At 40.7% G+C, this 15,069-nt stretch overlaps 1 protein-coding gene across 21 annotated transcripts in view; it reads left to right on the forward strand.

Annotated features, from left to right (window-relative positions):
• The window catches only part of KLF12 (KLF transcription factor 12), a 246,156-nt gene that overhangs the window by 216,659 nt on the left and 14,428 nt on the right, over positions 1–15,069 (forward strand). For all 21 annotated transcript variants that reach the window (XM_080556836.1, XM_080556823.1, XM_080556838.1 and 18 more), the window contains one exon: positions 4,082–4,239. In XM_080556836.1, coding sequence (XP_080412962.1) covers positions 4,082–4,239 — 158 coding nt within the window. The remainder of the gene's footprint in view (positions 1–4,081; positions 4,240–15,069) is intronic.

The following is a 15,069-nucleotide window of genomic DNA, read 5'->3' on the forward strand; positions in this document are numbered from 1 at the left end:
TCACAGGCTCCCTGCTGGCCAAGCTCTTGCCCAGGCTGTCAGGACACAGTATTGAAGCTTGCATTTTGGTGGCAGAAGGTAGTACTGTGTATTTTCCCCATGGGCAGGCTGTTTCTGTGGAGCACTTGTCACCGTGTGTCACATTTTATTGTGCCACCGAGCATGGTTCAAGGTTTTAATGAACATACTGCTCTCCCTGGGCAGCTCTGCTCTGCCTATCACTCAGAAAACACAGGATGGGTATAAAAAGACCCACTGTGTGTGTTTTTAACAGTGCTGCTGCACATGCCAAAGGCCTTTTGTGGTCTGTATGAAAAGTGAAGGCAAAACACCTAGGAAGTAATGGGCAGCATTCATAAAAGGAGAAAATTTTGCATTACCAGGGTTGTTCTAATCCCCACTGCATGCTCTGGAGAACTTGATGGCCATCTACTGGTGAAGCCTGGGTCTTTATTTTAATGTGCAGACTTTTGCATCAGGGAAAAGCCCTTGTACGTCTGTGAACTGTAGAGATGCATATTTTCACTTCTATCTGGAAATAACACATCTGAAGTTTTGTAGATCATCCTAAATGCTCCCATCCAAAAAATGTCCGATTGCGTTCATTCATTTCCCTGTGAGCAGTAATAGCTATAGGTGTTGCAGCTGGAGGCAACTAGCTGTCTCCCTCCCAGGATTTATGTCAGTGTAATGGTTCCTATACCAATGCAGAAATTACACTGTTTTTAGGAATAATGAGTTGCAAATAAATAAATGTCAAGCTGACGAGCCAGAACCCGATTTTTTTCTTCGTTATTTTATCTCCCAAACTTGACGCATCGGCAGTAATTTGATATATCCTGCAATTTTCCTGGGATATTACATAGGTGTCAGCCCTGTTGCTAAACCCCTCCTTGAGTTTTAAAGGCTGCCTGAGATCTTGGATGTCAGCAGGAGAACTGGCAGCTCCTCCTCGGGGCACCCTGGCAGCTGCTGATGTTCTTCCAGGTCTTCACTCTGGGCACTCTGCGAGGGACACTTAGTCAAAAGAGGTTGCTTTTTTTTTTCTTAATATATATATATTATTTTTTTTACATGATTTTAAACACATTGGAAACAGGAAAAAAAATCATTACAAAAAGCAATACCTGTGAGTTCCCAGTCATTTCCATTCTCAAGGTGCTTGTCTGCTGTGATGCCATCAGACAGTAGTTCTGGAGCTCTGTGCCGGGCACAGCCACCTGGCAGATCCCCAATGGCCTTTCAAAGACACAAAACATGATTTTGAGGACTTTGCTCTTTTTTTTCTGTCACTGTGTGTGGTTGGCGAAGTTATTTTGTGAAAATTGCTCGAGAAAGTGGAGGGTGTCCAATTACTGCTACATGAACATGAAAAGAACTGAACCGAAAGTCCCTGCGAGAGGCACTAACCTCAGTAACCTCAAAAAAAAAAAAGCATCTGTAGGCTCTTTTTAAGGTTTCCTGTGGCATCTCCAGTTAAACAGTCACAGGGCTTGTGCAAGGCTCAAACAAAGCTGGTGCTCGGTTCCTGGCTTTTATTTCCTTTTTTTTCTGACCTGGCTTTCTCCACCTGTGAGCTCGTCTGCACCTAAAATGTGTGCTAACTATGGGGTGCCCCTGCGGCACAGGGGCTAGAGAAGATCCCCTTGAGGGGGTGCTCTGAGCTGTCACCTGTGTCCCTTCTGCTGGTTAGCAAGAATTTAGAAGTGGCAGCACCGATCATGTGGCGCCGCTTCATTTACACCCTCCTGTGTAAACCCCCAGGAAAGCAAGAGCAGCTCACGCCGTGAGGTCACCTTCTGGTACGTGACAACTAGCTCCTTAGGAGGTGCTGACTGTGCTCAAGGTTCGTTTTTTTTCCTCAGTGCTGGCAATTGCAGCAGCATTGTAAGCTTGATCCTCCTCCCATTTAAACAAACTGTATTATCCAGGACCTGAACGCCCTGTTACAAAACAGGCTTTTAAGACAGCTTGTAAATCCCATGCAGCAAAAATGATGCACAAATGCTTATTTTTGAAGATAAAGGTTTTCTGGTCCTGCATACTGGGTTATGTACCCTCGGTACTGAGCTTTAAGATTTGATTTATGTTTGCTTTCTATTTTATCTGGCAGGGTGTTAAAAAAAAAGAATCTGGAGTAGTGGGACTGATCTCAGTTAATCGTCTAACCCAAGACTTTCATTTGCCCTGAGATGCAGATGCTTAAATACAATTCCTAAGCCATATACGTGACAGCTAAACATATCTGTATTCCTGTCACATAGTTAAAGTGCTGATGTGTCTTACTCTCTTGGGGACTACTTTTTGCTGGTTAATGTTCATATTATGGCCCCCTGTCCATTTCTTCCTCTCTTTCAGAAATTCCCTGCATGCCCATTTACACATATCATATTCTAGGCAAAAATAATTAATCTGAAAAATCTCTTTGCCTGAAGGTGAAGTATATATTGTGTTAAGAGAAAAAGAGGGCTGTCAGAAAGAATGCTCCTTTTTCTAAGTAGTGTTTTAAATTGGGATTGTACTTTAAAAGCATTGAAACAGAAAGAAAGATTAATAATTTGGACTACCACAAATTTGAAACCTAAAGATTTGAAATGCAATAAATTGGAACATCAGTGAAATCACGTGCTAATGGTGTGAGATGCTGTAGGCAACGTTTTAATCCGATACAATCATCAGCAAATTTTGGAAATCCCTGAAAGTGAAGTTTATGCCAGAACAGCTACAGCTGTAACAACACTGGCTATTGTAAGAGAGGATCGAATATTGATTTTGACACAGGAGCTTCTCAGCATCAGTATTTCTTTCAAATGCCATTCTTAGTATTGTAGTTTCCCCAGTGGGTCTTGCTTCTTTTCGTGAGCAGATTCAGTTTCCTTCCCTATGATTCATTTCCATTTGATGGTCACAAGTTATTTCAGGAGCTGAGAACTTGCATCTTAAGAGTTTAAAAGAGTATCTGACAAACCTCAAGGTCATTTCCGTGAATGTCAGTAAACCTGGGAATGTGGTGGAAGTCCCAGAAACTTGAGGAAGGGCAATGTTGTTCCTGTACTCAAAGTAACTGAGCAGGCTAGTATAACTGTAGGTGAACACAACTGCTGTGCAGTATAACTGTAATGGGGCTGATAAGGAGATCAATCAATAATGATTTATAGCTGGGTAATATAATTAATGGAAATCGATGAGGGTTTGGATCCTGGCATACCAACTTGATAATGTTTTATGACACAAGTTTGTCTAACCCAAGGCTACTACATTGTTGTACCAGACTTTCTTCAAGGATTTGACTTGATATGCAGCGTATTTATAAACCAAAGCAACATGACTTCAACGTTACATTTTGGTTGCTTAAAATTGGGGTGACTGATGGGCCTTAGGACACTGGAGTAAATGAAGTATCTTCAGTGAGCTTATGCATTTCTGTGGGGATTGTTCCCTGGCCCTGTGCTACTATTTTTTTTTATTAATCATCAGTCTGAAAGGAAATAAAATTCATTGACTTACAGGTAATTGAGAACTGTTAAATAAGGAAATGGAAAAATCACTGCTGCAGGGTGATAGGGATCTCTTGGCAATGTGTATAAAAGCAAGCAACAGGCGTTTAGCCAAATACAAGGATCCATAGTTCAGATCTGGGTGCTGGAAACACTTTTTCACAAAAGGTGTCAGGATTTTTATCTATTTAAGCTTATCAAGGAGAAATTATGGAGTCTATCTAGGAAATTGTTTAGAAAGAAGGGTTCAGTGAGTTTGGAACTGGACAAGTAAAGTTGAAATAAAGCTCAGATAAAGTCAGACTAGTTCATTATTGGAGCAGTATTTCAAGGATCATGGTGTTTTCTCTGGCAATAAGCACGTCTAAATCAAGACTTCAATTATTTCATACTGCAAAATATACTCTAGTTCAAGCATGAATTGTTTCAAAGAGGTGCTGTGGACTATGTTGCAGAAAAGGAAATATTTAAGTAATTGCTCGGGTTGCTTCTGGCGTAGTGATTTATTACTGCTGATGTTTTGGGGCCCAAGGTATGTGCTGTGCTCTTGCTTCATTTTTTTTCCTTCTGTTCTGTTTTTTTAGTTCAATTTCACCATTCAGTATTGAGAGCACAAGGCGTCAGAGAAGGTCTGAGTCTCCAGACTCCAGGAAGCGGCGCATCCATCGGTGTGACTTCGAGGGATGCAACAAAGTGTACACAAAAAGTTCCCACCTGAAGGCCCACCGGAGGACGCACACAGGTAAGGCTTTGCTGGCACTGTGTTGCATGGTTAAGACAAGCAGGTTCCTTTCTGCCTAATATAGGACCAATTGAACTTGCATCCTACACTAACAGACAAAGATCTGGATGGAAATAATGGAGATGTCTGCAGGTACACCAGTATTGGCATGCTGGTGCAGATCAGGACCATACTTTTGAATTGAACTTCCCTGTCATCGCCACTTTCTATGTTTTTCTTCTCAACATTTAAGCACTCTTAGCATAAACTGGACTCCTTTCAGCTGAAACTAAACAGAAAAGTGGCTTCCATGGACGCATCTAATGTGTTTCAACCAACAGTGGATGACCATTGCTTGAGACCAACCAAAGCTTGTCCAAGAAAAACCATCAAGAAGATGAAAGAGTGTGGACATGGATCTTCACCAACTTTTTCACTCTACAGACGTGCTCCTATTGAGCTCTTATATTACTTGCTTTTACAGATGTAGCCTTTCAATGACAGGTGCTGCTAAATACCTTCCATTCAAACCAAGTATAAATTCAAGAACTCGGGATTTCTTTCTGGATGCTTTCAGAGGCACCTAACGCATACCACCAAGGGAAGTCAGTCACTTAATGAGAATAGGTTGTATTGGGTCCCTTCACCAAAAATGCAAGAGAGGTGCCTAGATGAGCTGGATCCCATTCAGTGATGATAATACTTAATCAATACCTGGCTTTGTTATTAACTTTATAGGTCATTACTACTCCCCACGACAGACATATGAGGGCAGCTGAAGCAGTGATGTGTAATTGTTGTAATTTTATTGTGGAGAAACTCAGGAATAGCTTTTTGAGGTCATCAAGAACAATTTAAAAGGTGACCGCTAGAATGGCTAAAAAGGCAGTGGACAGAACACTATTGAGTTTCGGTGCTATTCCTAACTCTGCTGCTGATCTACTTAAATTAAATTTATTGATCTCTCTGCTCTTAATGTACTTCAACATTCTTGTAACTCCTTGGAGAAAAGATGGTGTTTGTCCAGCATACAGCACAAAGCTGTTCTTTGTTGAGAACCTGGTGGTGCTTTCTGTGGTGTGATGTACTCTAAAGAGTATGAGATATTATTTTAAAAAATTAAGTGATGACTTCTCCATTTCAGATGAAGTCACCTCTGCATCATTCTTTCCAATATGTCTTTAGGTTGCTAGGACTTTTGTTGAGAGGAATACTAAACAAAGCTCCATCCTAATACCCCCCCCCAAACTAATTCCTGTAAAGTAGAGTTCCTTCCTATAACAGCATAAACGTTCTGGGTATTTCATTAGGTTTCTCTCCACTCCAATTATTCTGATTTCTTCACATCTTCCCATTAATGCCTGAGCTTTCTCTCTTAATGGTTTTGTCTTAATTCTTTTTCCCTATTCCTTATTATTTCCCTGTATATTTTGTATTCTGATGTATTTTATGTACCCTTACACTTTTGCCTTGTTCTCTTTCATTCTTCTTTTACTTCCTTTATCTCAATCTAACTCTACTCCATCCATTTCCTTCTTTGTATCCTGATTGCTAAGTTGTTGCCCAATTCTTTAATGAGTCTGTAATTCATCAGTGATCTCATGACAGACTAGCTCTTGTGTATAACACACCCAAATCAGTGTTAGATAGTCTGCACCACTGAAGCTCAGGCTATGCATTTCAGGTGCTCAAAACTAGGTACTGAAGGCATAAAATGGTGTTGGTAATTGCAGCTTTTGCAGCTATAACTCTCTGGTAGCATGAAGGGAGTTTCTGTACCAAAAGTAATGCAGGATTCATCTCTCCAGCTTTGGTTCCCCAGCGGCTGGGTGTCTAGGCTATGCTATCTGTCTGGGATCTATGGGTAGTCATAGAAGAGGGTTTGGCACCTCTGGGGCACATTATTCCTTCTTCAGGTAGACCCAGGGATTGGCATCTGAAGGTGCTTCTATTTCACTGCTGAATACAGGGGAAGCTCAGGTACTTGCCTGTTAGCTTGCTGAAATGAATCCCCACCCCAAAAGGCAGCTGCCTGAAATATTTTATAGTCATGTTGGATATTAGTTCATTCCTTCAGGGAGAAAAGAAAATACAATAGAAAAAATAACCTCAAATCAAGAACCTTCATTAAATGATCAGTTGTTAACTGTTTTATGTTGTCATGTCTTTGTGCCTGCTGCAGCGTAAGAAGTGTAGTCTAGAGAGAAGGTGAGCACTGAATTCAACCAGTAATCCAGTGAGAAAATCCATATTGTGCTGTTAAAATGTGTTTCACGGAACGCTTTTCAGGTCTTGGTAAGAAGTTGATGTAATCTGACTTACATGTAGCATTGGCCATGAGCATACTCTGTGTATTAATCTCATCTTACATTTTTTTATCTTGGCTTTTACTTTTGCTTCAGGCAAAAGAAGTTAATTATTCACGTATGACCCACAATAATTAGTGTGCAGTTTTGGATAAGTATAAATGAATTATGACAGCTATGCACGCAAGGGTGAGCAAGTTTGAATAGGCAACTTTCTGAGGAAAGATCACAGAAACTCAACATTGCATAATCTGGGCTTTTTTTTTTTTTTTTTAGGCAGACTGATCTTGCTAGCAATTGTTTAGCTAAGCAGGATGTTTTTGAAAACTATTTTTTTCATTTACTATATATTCATAGTCACTAAAACATGCACGTTCACTTGGAAACCAGAGGAAAAATAATACGGCATTTTGACAGGATGAACTGCTTTCTTGGTTGGAAAGTACATTTCTTTTGAACTTCATTAAAAATTGAAACAAAATATTACACACAGTAACATTTGCATTCAATTCTCTTTGAGTGTTCCCTCGGTTTTTTTAAGTAAGCCATCAGCCAACTTCCAAATAGTTCTCACCAGTGTCCTCAAACCTTCGTGGAGTGGAGTGGGCATGGAAGCCACTGGGGGGCGAGCTTGAATTACGTATCGTCTCTGAAACTGGGAAAACTGCAAGTGAAACCTGTAATCGCTGGAGCATTTCATAAATCACAAGCACTTGCTATTGAATTTCTCTTTCTAGTATCAGGTTCTTGTTGTTGTTTTGCCAGATCGTCAAATAAAGCTATCAGGAGGTATCGGGTGTGATGGAGAGCTTTCAGGACTTGCAGTCAATCTTGTAGCTCAGGTTTATCATCTTTTTCCACAAGGAGAAAACGGTGAGAAACTGGCTCACCGGAGTTGCGTAGAGTTAGTTTCTGCTTCAGTGAACATAAAGAAAATTACTAATGTGTGATTCTATAAATGAGTAATCTTTAAGTATCGGAAAACTAGCAGCTCTGGGTTGCATTCCCCATCTGCCTGTGTCTGTTCTGTTTAGTGTAGGCACTCGTGTCAGCCCTGGGAGTTAATGGTGGAGATCTGAAACTCCTGTTCCCTGTGAGGCGTGCACCTATGCGGCCCTGGTGGGACTCATCTTTGTTAGCTTGCTTCTTTTACTTTGAAGACAGATAGGGAAACAACCATAGCATTATTTTATGATATGTAATTGCTATTTTAGGTCCTCTAGGAGATAAATTTGCCGCTGACGCTTCCAGTAGGACAGCTGAACATTTAAGACTAAGCAATACTGGTTCTTTCCACTTAGCATGTTCTTTTTACCATCAAAACTTAATTCTAAAAATATTTAAATTTTATCTTATCACTGTTTCCATTTCTACTAGACCTGGCTTGTGAAAGATCTACAGACTCTCTTCCTTTTAAACAGAGATGATGAAAATCAGGCATGTTTTATGTAAATCAAAGAGTCAAATCATGCTTGCTGTTGAGAAGCTGACATGGGCTATAAAAACTGGATTTTAGTAACTGATCTGTGAAGCTGGTGAAGCTGGAAGTCATGGGTCTGTGGAGCTGTAAAATTGGCAGTAAGTGTCAAAGATTTCATTATTTTGGCAAAAAGCAGGCATATGTTTTCATGCCAAAATTTTGAGGGCATGTATCTCAACCTCCTCTCTAGTTGGCTGGATGTTTCTGAAATGTCACCAACAAGCTGCAAAGTAGTCAAAAATGCAATTTCTCTGCAAAATTTCACATGGGATCATTATTTTTCAATCATCTGTAACTAAAATGAAACTAAATATAAGAGCTAAATATGGTGAAGGTGGCAGGACAAAGCCACCATTTATCAGGTCAAATGCAAGACAGTTAAGTCTCGGGAGAAATAACACATCTCAGGTATATATTATTATAGCCTTCATCAGCATAATGGTTGTGGATAAAGGGAGTGTATGGAACAATGAGGGGACAAGGGAGTGAGTTTTAAGAGAGGGAAGAGGGAGAACAAGAACAAACACCCAGGACCCTTTGGTTTGCTTGCCATAACAGTGCAAAGGAGGCATGAGAAAATGAAAACACCTTTTGGATAGACGTCAGTGGTCATAGGAAAAGCACACAGCGCCTTGTGTGTGTTCATAGTGATTTCAGTTGTCTTGGTATAAAATAGATTAAGTAATGAGAAGCGTGAGTGTCAAACGATGACAGGCTCTACCTGCCTGCAGAGGCACTGCAGGGAGCCCACCTCTGTGCAGCTGGCTGTGGTGGATGTCCCATGGCATGCACATGGTGCACCGGTAAGTTCTTCCACCCCATAGAGGGCAAATCGTCCCACTGGCCGGCAACTTCACTTTTGATCCAGAGGCTACTTGGTCTACAAATACTAGTCTGTGGTATCCTCTTTTTACCAATAGTACCAAAGCTGACCTTTGCATATTGTGACCCAGTTTTCATACGCATCATCCGTCTCCTCTCAAATAGGGAGAACATGTAAATTTGAGCCATATTATGTAAATTGAAGAGGCAAATTATACTGTCTGTTAGGGGCCTGGTAAAGAACACAGAGACTTTGAAACAGGTATAATGGATAGTACGCGTGGAGGATATTTAAAGCTCTTCCCTTTCTTCTAAGTATGCAGAGTACACTGTGTGGTGTGAATGCGTCACAGTCAAAGCGGTGCCTAGCACGGGGATTATGACCTGAGAAATCTAACCCACTAACTACATAGTCATTTAAAGGGAAATTTGATTTGTGTTGGATTTCACATCTAAAGTTGCTCACAGCTAAATCCATTTCTAGCTTCTTGTGGCTACCCTTTTACCATATGGAAAGGCCCAAGGAGTTTAAACTGTTGTGTGAATCATCCTGAAGAATTCAATAAAGGAATAAGATGCCTGCTTCAAAGTTATGTGCAGCATGATTTTACGTCTGATAGAGAAGTGATTGCTTTCTGTCTCTCACTTCTGTAGGACTTTCTTTATAGCTGGTGTTGTAGCTATACAATCACCACTTTGTGTTTCAATGCAGTGCTATTTCAGTCATTAGTTACTACTTTCTAGAGGAATGTGGCAGAGTAGCTTCTTGGAGTCAGTTGCAGCAGAAGCCTGGGATGTTCCAGTGGCATGAAGTAGGAATGGATTTAGTCCATGAGCATAGGGCAGGGTGTCATCCAGTCACAACTGTGGCTTTGCTCCTGCCTCCAGTGGGTGGAGGAAGGCAAGGAAGCTTCCTCCCTGTCTGGAGAAGCTCCTGCGGGGCTCCGACACAGGGTTGTGGCTGCAGATTTTCATCTGTGAGCTCCAGCCAGCGCTGGGTCCAAATCAGTCTTCTTGGTGCCCCTGCTGCCGAAGTTGTGGCTGCACTTAAAGACGCAAGCTGAACATAGCCCCCAGGCCAAATAATTTCTTTTAGTGTTCAGGGGTTTGTCCTTGATCAACGCCTATATCATTCCTGAGATATGAGAGCAAATACCTTTGCCTCAGACGTAATGAAGCCTATTTGTTAGTGTCAGGGGGTCCTCATCAGCGTGTCCTCATTACATGGAGACACTAAACATCTCAGAAATGTGGTTTTGTACCTGAGAAAATGACAACATTTCCTCCCCAAGAAGTTCCTTTTTTGCTGGGTTGAGACACCACCCTAGAAGAGAGAGGGCTAGTGAGTACATGGGTGTTTTATTTAGTCTGTGCTTTTTCAAACATTGCATTCCTCTCACTCACTGTTGCTCCATATATTATTTTAATATGAAAGGGCCCCTGTCATTAGTCTTTGTTCACATTTTCCTTTCAGCAATTTCAGAGCAGACTTAAGAAGTCAGAGGCACCAAAATAGTTATTTTTGCTCGGTAGGCTTTAAAACTCCATTAAACCTGTTGTTTTCTTAAGGTCTGTTGAATGCCTTTTGCTAGCTATACGTTCCAGAGAGATATTTACAGGTTTGTAATCCCTTCTTTAGACAAATATTGGGAGGAAGCAACATTTTTAAAATAATCCTCTTGGATTTGACCTGAACTGTGCAGATTTTTGGCCTACTTTAAAATTAACACCTCTTTGTCACCTGCCCACCAGACTCTCTATTCAAAAGCCCAGCTTTTCTTTCTCATGTCCTACGTGCTTCTTAGGGCCTTTATCCCAGGGCTCTTCCTCCTGCACGTAAATCTGCTGAGTGAAAAAAGCTGCAACAGCAGGTTCACATGCTGTTTCAGAACCTAGGAATTTAAATAAACAAAGCTAATTTAAAAAGTAGTTTTCTTTAAGTAAAATAGGAGGTTCTATTTGTTTTGGGTGACGCTTTTATTTTTTAAGAAATATTTTCATTTAGTGTTTAAAATTTACTGCCAGTTTCAATAAACAGTTGAGCTTTCTAATGTGGAAACCAGTATATTTCATAGAAGTCTTCACGTCTAGCTTTTTTGCCCTTTCTTCATGCAATTTCTGTTTAGAAGATAGACAAATACTTTAATAAACAGGACTGCTGAAGCCTCAGCCTGTTGATGTTCCTGGGTTCAGATTTCAGGACAGAACTTAGGAGGTATTTAAAATAGGGTGTCTGCTGGTAGAATACCTACCAGGGTATAAAGGCAGACTCACCAAGGCCACCGCATCCTGGTAAGGTGATGTTCAGAAATGTGAACCTCTGCTAGCCGCCTGGATGTAGAGGGATAGTTGTCCGAGTCCAGCTACTTACGGGCAGGTGTCCATACCACAGGGAGCTCGTACATCCAGTTCTCTTCCAATAGCCGCTCCGTGGAAAGTTAAATGATTTCATTTCTGGCGCGTTCTGCGAGCTCTGAATTCACCTTACACACAGGGAGTCGTTTCTCTGCATTGTAGGTCTGATGCCGTGCCGATATGGAAGAGTGCCCGTGTGGTTATTCCAAGGCACTTTGATGGGAAAGCAAGTCTAATTGTGTCTGTGATTGCTTTCAGTCTCTAGGTTATGAAAAATATTTGCAACAGTGCCCCTTGACTTTGTAAATATGGGGTGCATATGTGTTTTGTCTGTGTGTGGCACGAGGGAATAATGATGATTTCATTATGCAGAATAAAATTTTCTCTAAGTAAGCCATTTAGTGCTTAATATTCTACCTCCAAAGAACTGCAGTTCATCTGAGGTCTCAGGCATGATTGTGGTCTACCATTTTCAGCCCTGCAGTGGCATGAAGGCGAGAAAGACCTCCCTACTCCCATTCCCTCCAGTGTGCTTTCCCAGATGTTGCCTCCAGATGCACCCAGACCTAGAGGAGTAAAAACACATTACAGGGCTTCCAAGGACGTTAACTCTTGCAGCCCACTCAGTCCCAGATGGGGAACGGATAGCAACATGCTACGAAATGCCCATTTCTGGTAACACCACGTCTCTCATGAAGTGCGCCTGGAGTTGTTCGTGTCCGTGCTGTTCTTTTCAGGGCAACCTGTCAATCAGAAACAAACTCTTTGAGAATAGAACGTGCTCAAAAGTACAAGTAAGTTTCACAAAAGCCTTTGCTTTAATGTTTTATTGATTTTTTTTCTGCTTACTTTTTTTTCCTAGAAGGAAAAAGGAAAGCAGAGCCTGAAAGCAAGTGTTTTCCATCTTCATTTTTTGCAAACAAGTAGGCAGAGAACTGGGGAAATTTTATAAAACTTCTCCTTTCCCATGAAAAGAAAAAGATAAGATGACTCCTGTGTAGGATGGGTGGTTATTTTCTGCACTTCAGTATTTTCTCCACGTAGGATATAAAATTTTCTGGTATCTCGGTCACATTAATTCTAATTTTCCCAGTCTCTTCCCTCATCATGTGTATTTTGTCAGTTAATATTTTTCTTTGATATTGTATGTATTTACTCTACATTTTATGGTGATAAAAAAATTGTTATATCTATTTAGAAAGCTTTATACTATTCACAACTCATTTGCTTAACTAGTGAGGTCTTTAAGGGAGGTGTTTTTCACTGCTCTGTTTCTGTAAACAGCCTGGCACACCAGGGTCCTGCCCTCTGAATGAGACAAAGCTCAACCCTTGGAGCCTTTTTGTTGTTTTTGGTTTGTTTGTTTATTTCTCTGGGGAGTTGCTTCTTGTTTTGTTTTTACAGTTAGTGGAAGGTTTAATTTTTATACTGAGAGACATCAATATTGCTCTAGCTGAACGTGCTGGAGCAAGTCCTGGAGCATCCAGGAGGAGTGACGGGAGCAGAATCGGAGACACGGTTATTGAAGATGGAAATGGAAGTGTCACTTAATTGGCATCTCCCTTGCAGTTAGGGACCACAGAGAAGACAAGGTGTTTTCTCTGAGGAGGTCAGACCAAAACTCAGGCCAGCAGCACCCCAGCCAAAGAGAGTTAGTTTACAAGTCTGCTACCACCATGTGCGCAGCTGGCTGCTGTTGGAAGTGCATCACCTTTCCCAAATTCCTTTGTGAGTGAAGGTTGCCATAAAAGGAGAAATCTCATCCTTACCCAAAGAACTGGAATTTTGATAGTCCCTTATTGCTGTGGCTGGAGGGCAGGAGGAAATTTCCATGCTCTCTCCTACTACAAATACATACAGAGAGATGTATGTAAGCATATACGTATACTTCAATTCATAAGTATGTACATATATATATATAAAAGGACCACATCAGGCAGGAAAAAATGATCAGAAAGGGTAATAAATGCTATTTGTCCCCTACTTTTGGGATTTCATCTAGTTCCTGGAATCAGGTGCACAGGAAGAGGCCTTTCACATTTCCAAAAATTGTATTTTTACAGTTGTTAGGGGAATTACATTTATCATTTTATTTCAGCAATGTCTTTGACAATCCTTGTCCAAGTCCCTTTGGAGGACAAAGTCTCTGTGCGGAAGCCTAAAAAGCAAAAATGTGGAAGAGAAGTTTCTTGTATTAACTCTTTGTCTTCAGTGTGCGCAGTGGCAGAACAGGACTGAGACTGGTGTTGTGGGTTTGCCTTCTGAAGTTATGGAGAGTAGAGTTCTTGTGAGTCTGGAAATAAAGGCATTTTATGCTGGGATTTGTATTTTGTGTTTGTATGCTGAGATTTTGTATTAAAGTAGCAATAAACTGAGACTGAACCTAAAGGGGAGTATGGGAAGAGAGACAAAGGAGAAATAAATAGATAAGGGTCCTTAACTAATACTGATCTTGCAGGGGGAGTGATGAGAAGGGCCAGAATGGCAAATGGTTCCTAAACTCAGCAGTGTGGTGAAATGAAGGATACTCATGTTGTGATGTGGGAGAATGACTTGGGTCTGAATTACCAGACGTGGAGCTTGCAAATAATCACTTTAAGAACTCCCAAAAATCTGATGAAGTTCTGTCTGGTGTTTGAGAGTGCAGGTTGTCACTATGATTTTGATTTGAAGAAATTGTTTTGTTCAGTTGTCACCTGAAGAAACCATGTCCCTTTGCTCTGCCTAAGACTGAGAACGAGGAGTAAAAAACCTGAATTTCAAGACGTTGCAGTAAGCACAGCATGTTCCCATTCTGCTTGTAGAAATTATTTTCCCAGACTTGCTCAACTGATACGAAACTTTAATCTCTTCCCAGAAAAATCTTTGATTTGCATATTTTAACAATACTGAAGCAAAACTCAAATTTATTATATTCACAAAAGAGATATAGTGAACCAGTAACTTGGAAACAGAGGTTCAAAATCACCTTTTGAAAGATATCAAAATAATTGAATTACATTTTTGAATCAAAATCATTGCAAATGTTTCAATCATTTAAAGGGATGAAACTGAGATCTAGTGGTCTCCCTACAGAAAGTAAGGTGTTCTTAATATGTGAGTCATAACGCTGCCGTTCATTTTCTGCAGTTTTGGGAAGGCTGCTTATGCTCAGTGCCTTTGTTTTCCTACCTGCAGAATAGACACAAAGATACTTGTTACACGGTGCTATTATGAAGGCAGACTTTTATAAGGTATTAATATATTTTTTTATGAAGTGCTGCACAAGGCACTTTAAAGTTGGAAAGTACTCTATAAGTGCTCAGATGTTTTTCATTAAAAAATTATACTAATAAAAATATCACACAAAACATAATAGTTGTCATTTTTCCCTTTCCCCTGTGTCTAAAAGCTAAGCTGCCCTCTTCCTCTGGGAGTGCCTGAGGATGCTCTTTATAAGATGGTGTTTTTGCTGTAAAAAGATTCTTTTCTGCCTGAAATTGCTTATTTTTAGTAGAAATGCAAAATGTAATAAGCCATTATTTGTGGTTTTCCATTTATGATTTTCCCCCTCACAGCACTATCAGTATGGGTGCAGCGTGACCGTGCTGTGTGTTTTAGAGTGGTTCTGGTGTTTACGTGGGAGCTGAAACCAGCTGACATAAATACTACACATTATGTTTTGCATAGCATCCTGTAGCAGAAACCAAACCAGGAACGGCTCTGAGATGTCCTGACCCTGCAGACCTGTTGACTTCCAACTAGAATATGTAACACCGTCAAACATAGGCAGAGGCATGTTTGCTGGAGTATTTGTTTTCTTTCGATTTGTTACGGGCTAAGTCCTTAGGACCTCACTCTGTTTTTATGTGGGGAATACTCACTCCTCCATGTGTAACGGCGGTAGAA

Source organism: Anser brachyrhynchus, assembly GCF_964034855.1.
Source record: "Anser brachyrhynchus genome assembly, chromosome: 1".
NCBI lineage: Eukaryota > Metazoa > Chordata > Aves > Anseriformes > Anatidae > Anser > Anser brachyrhynchus.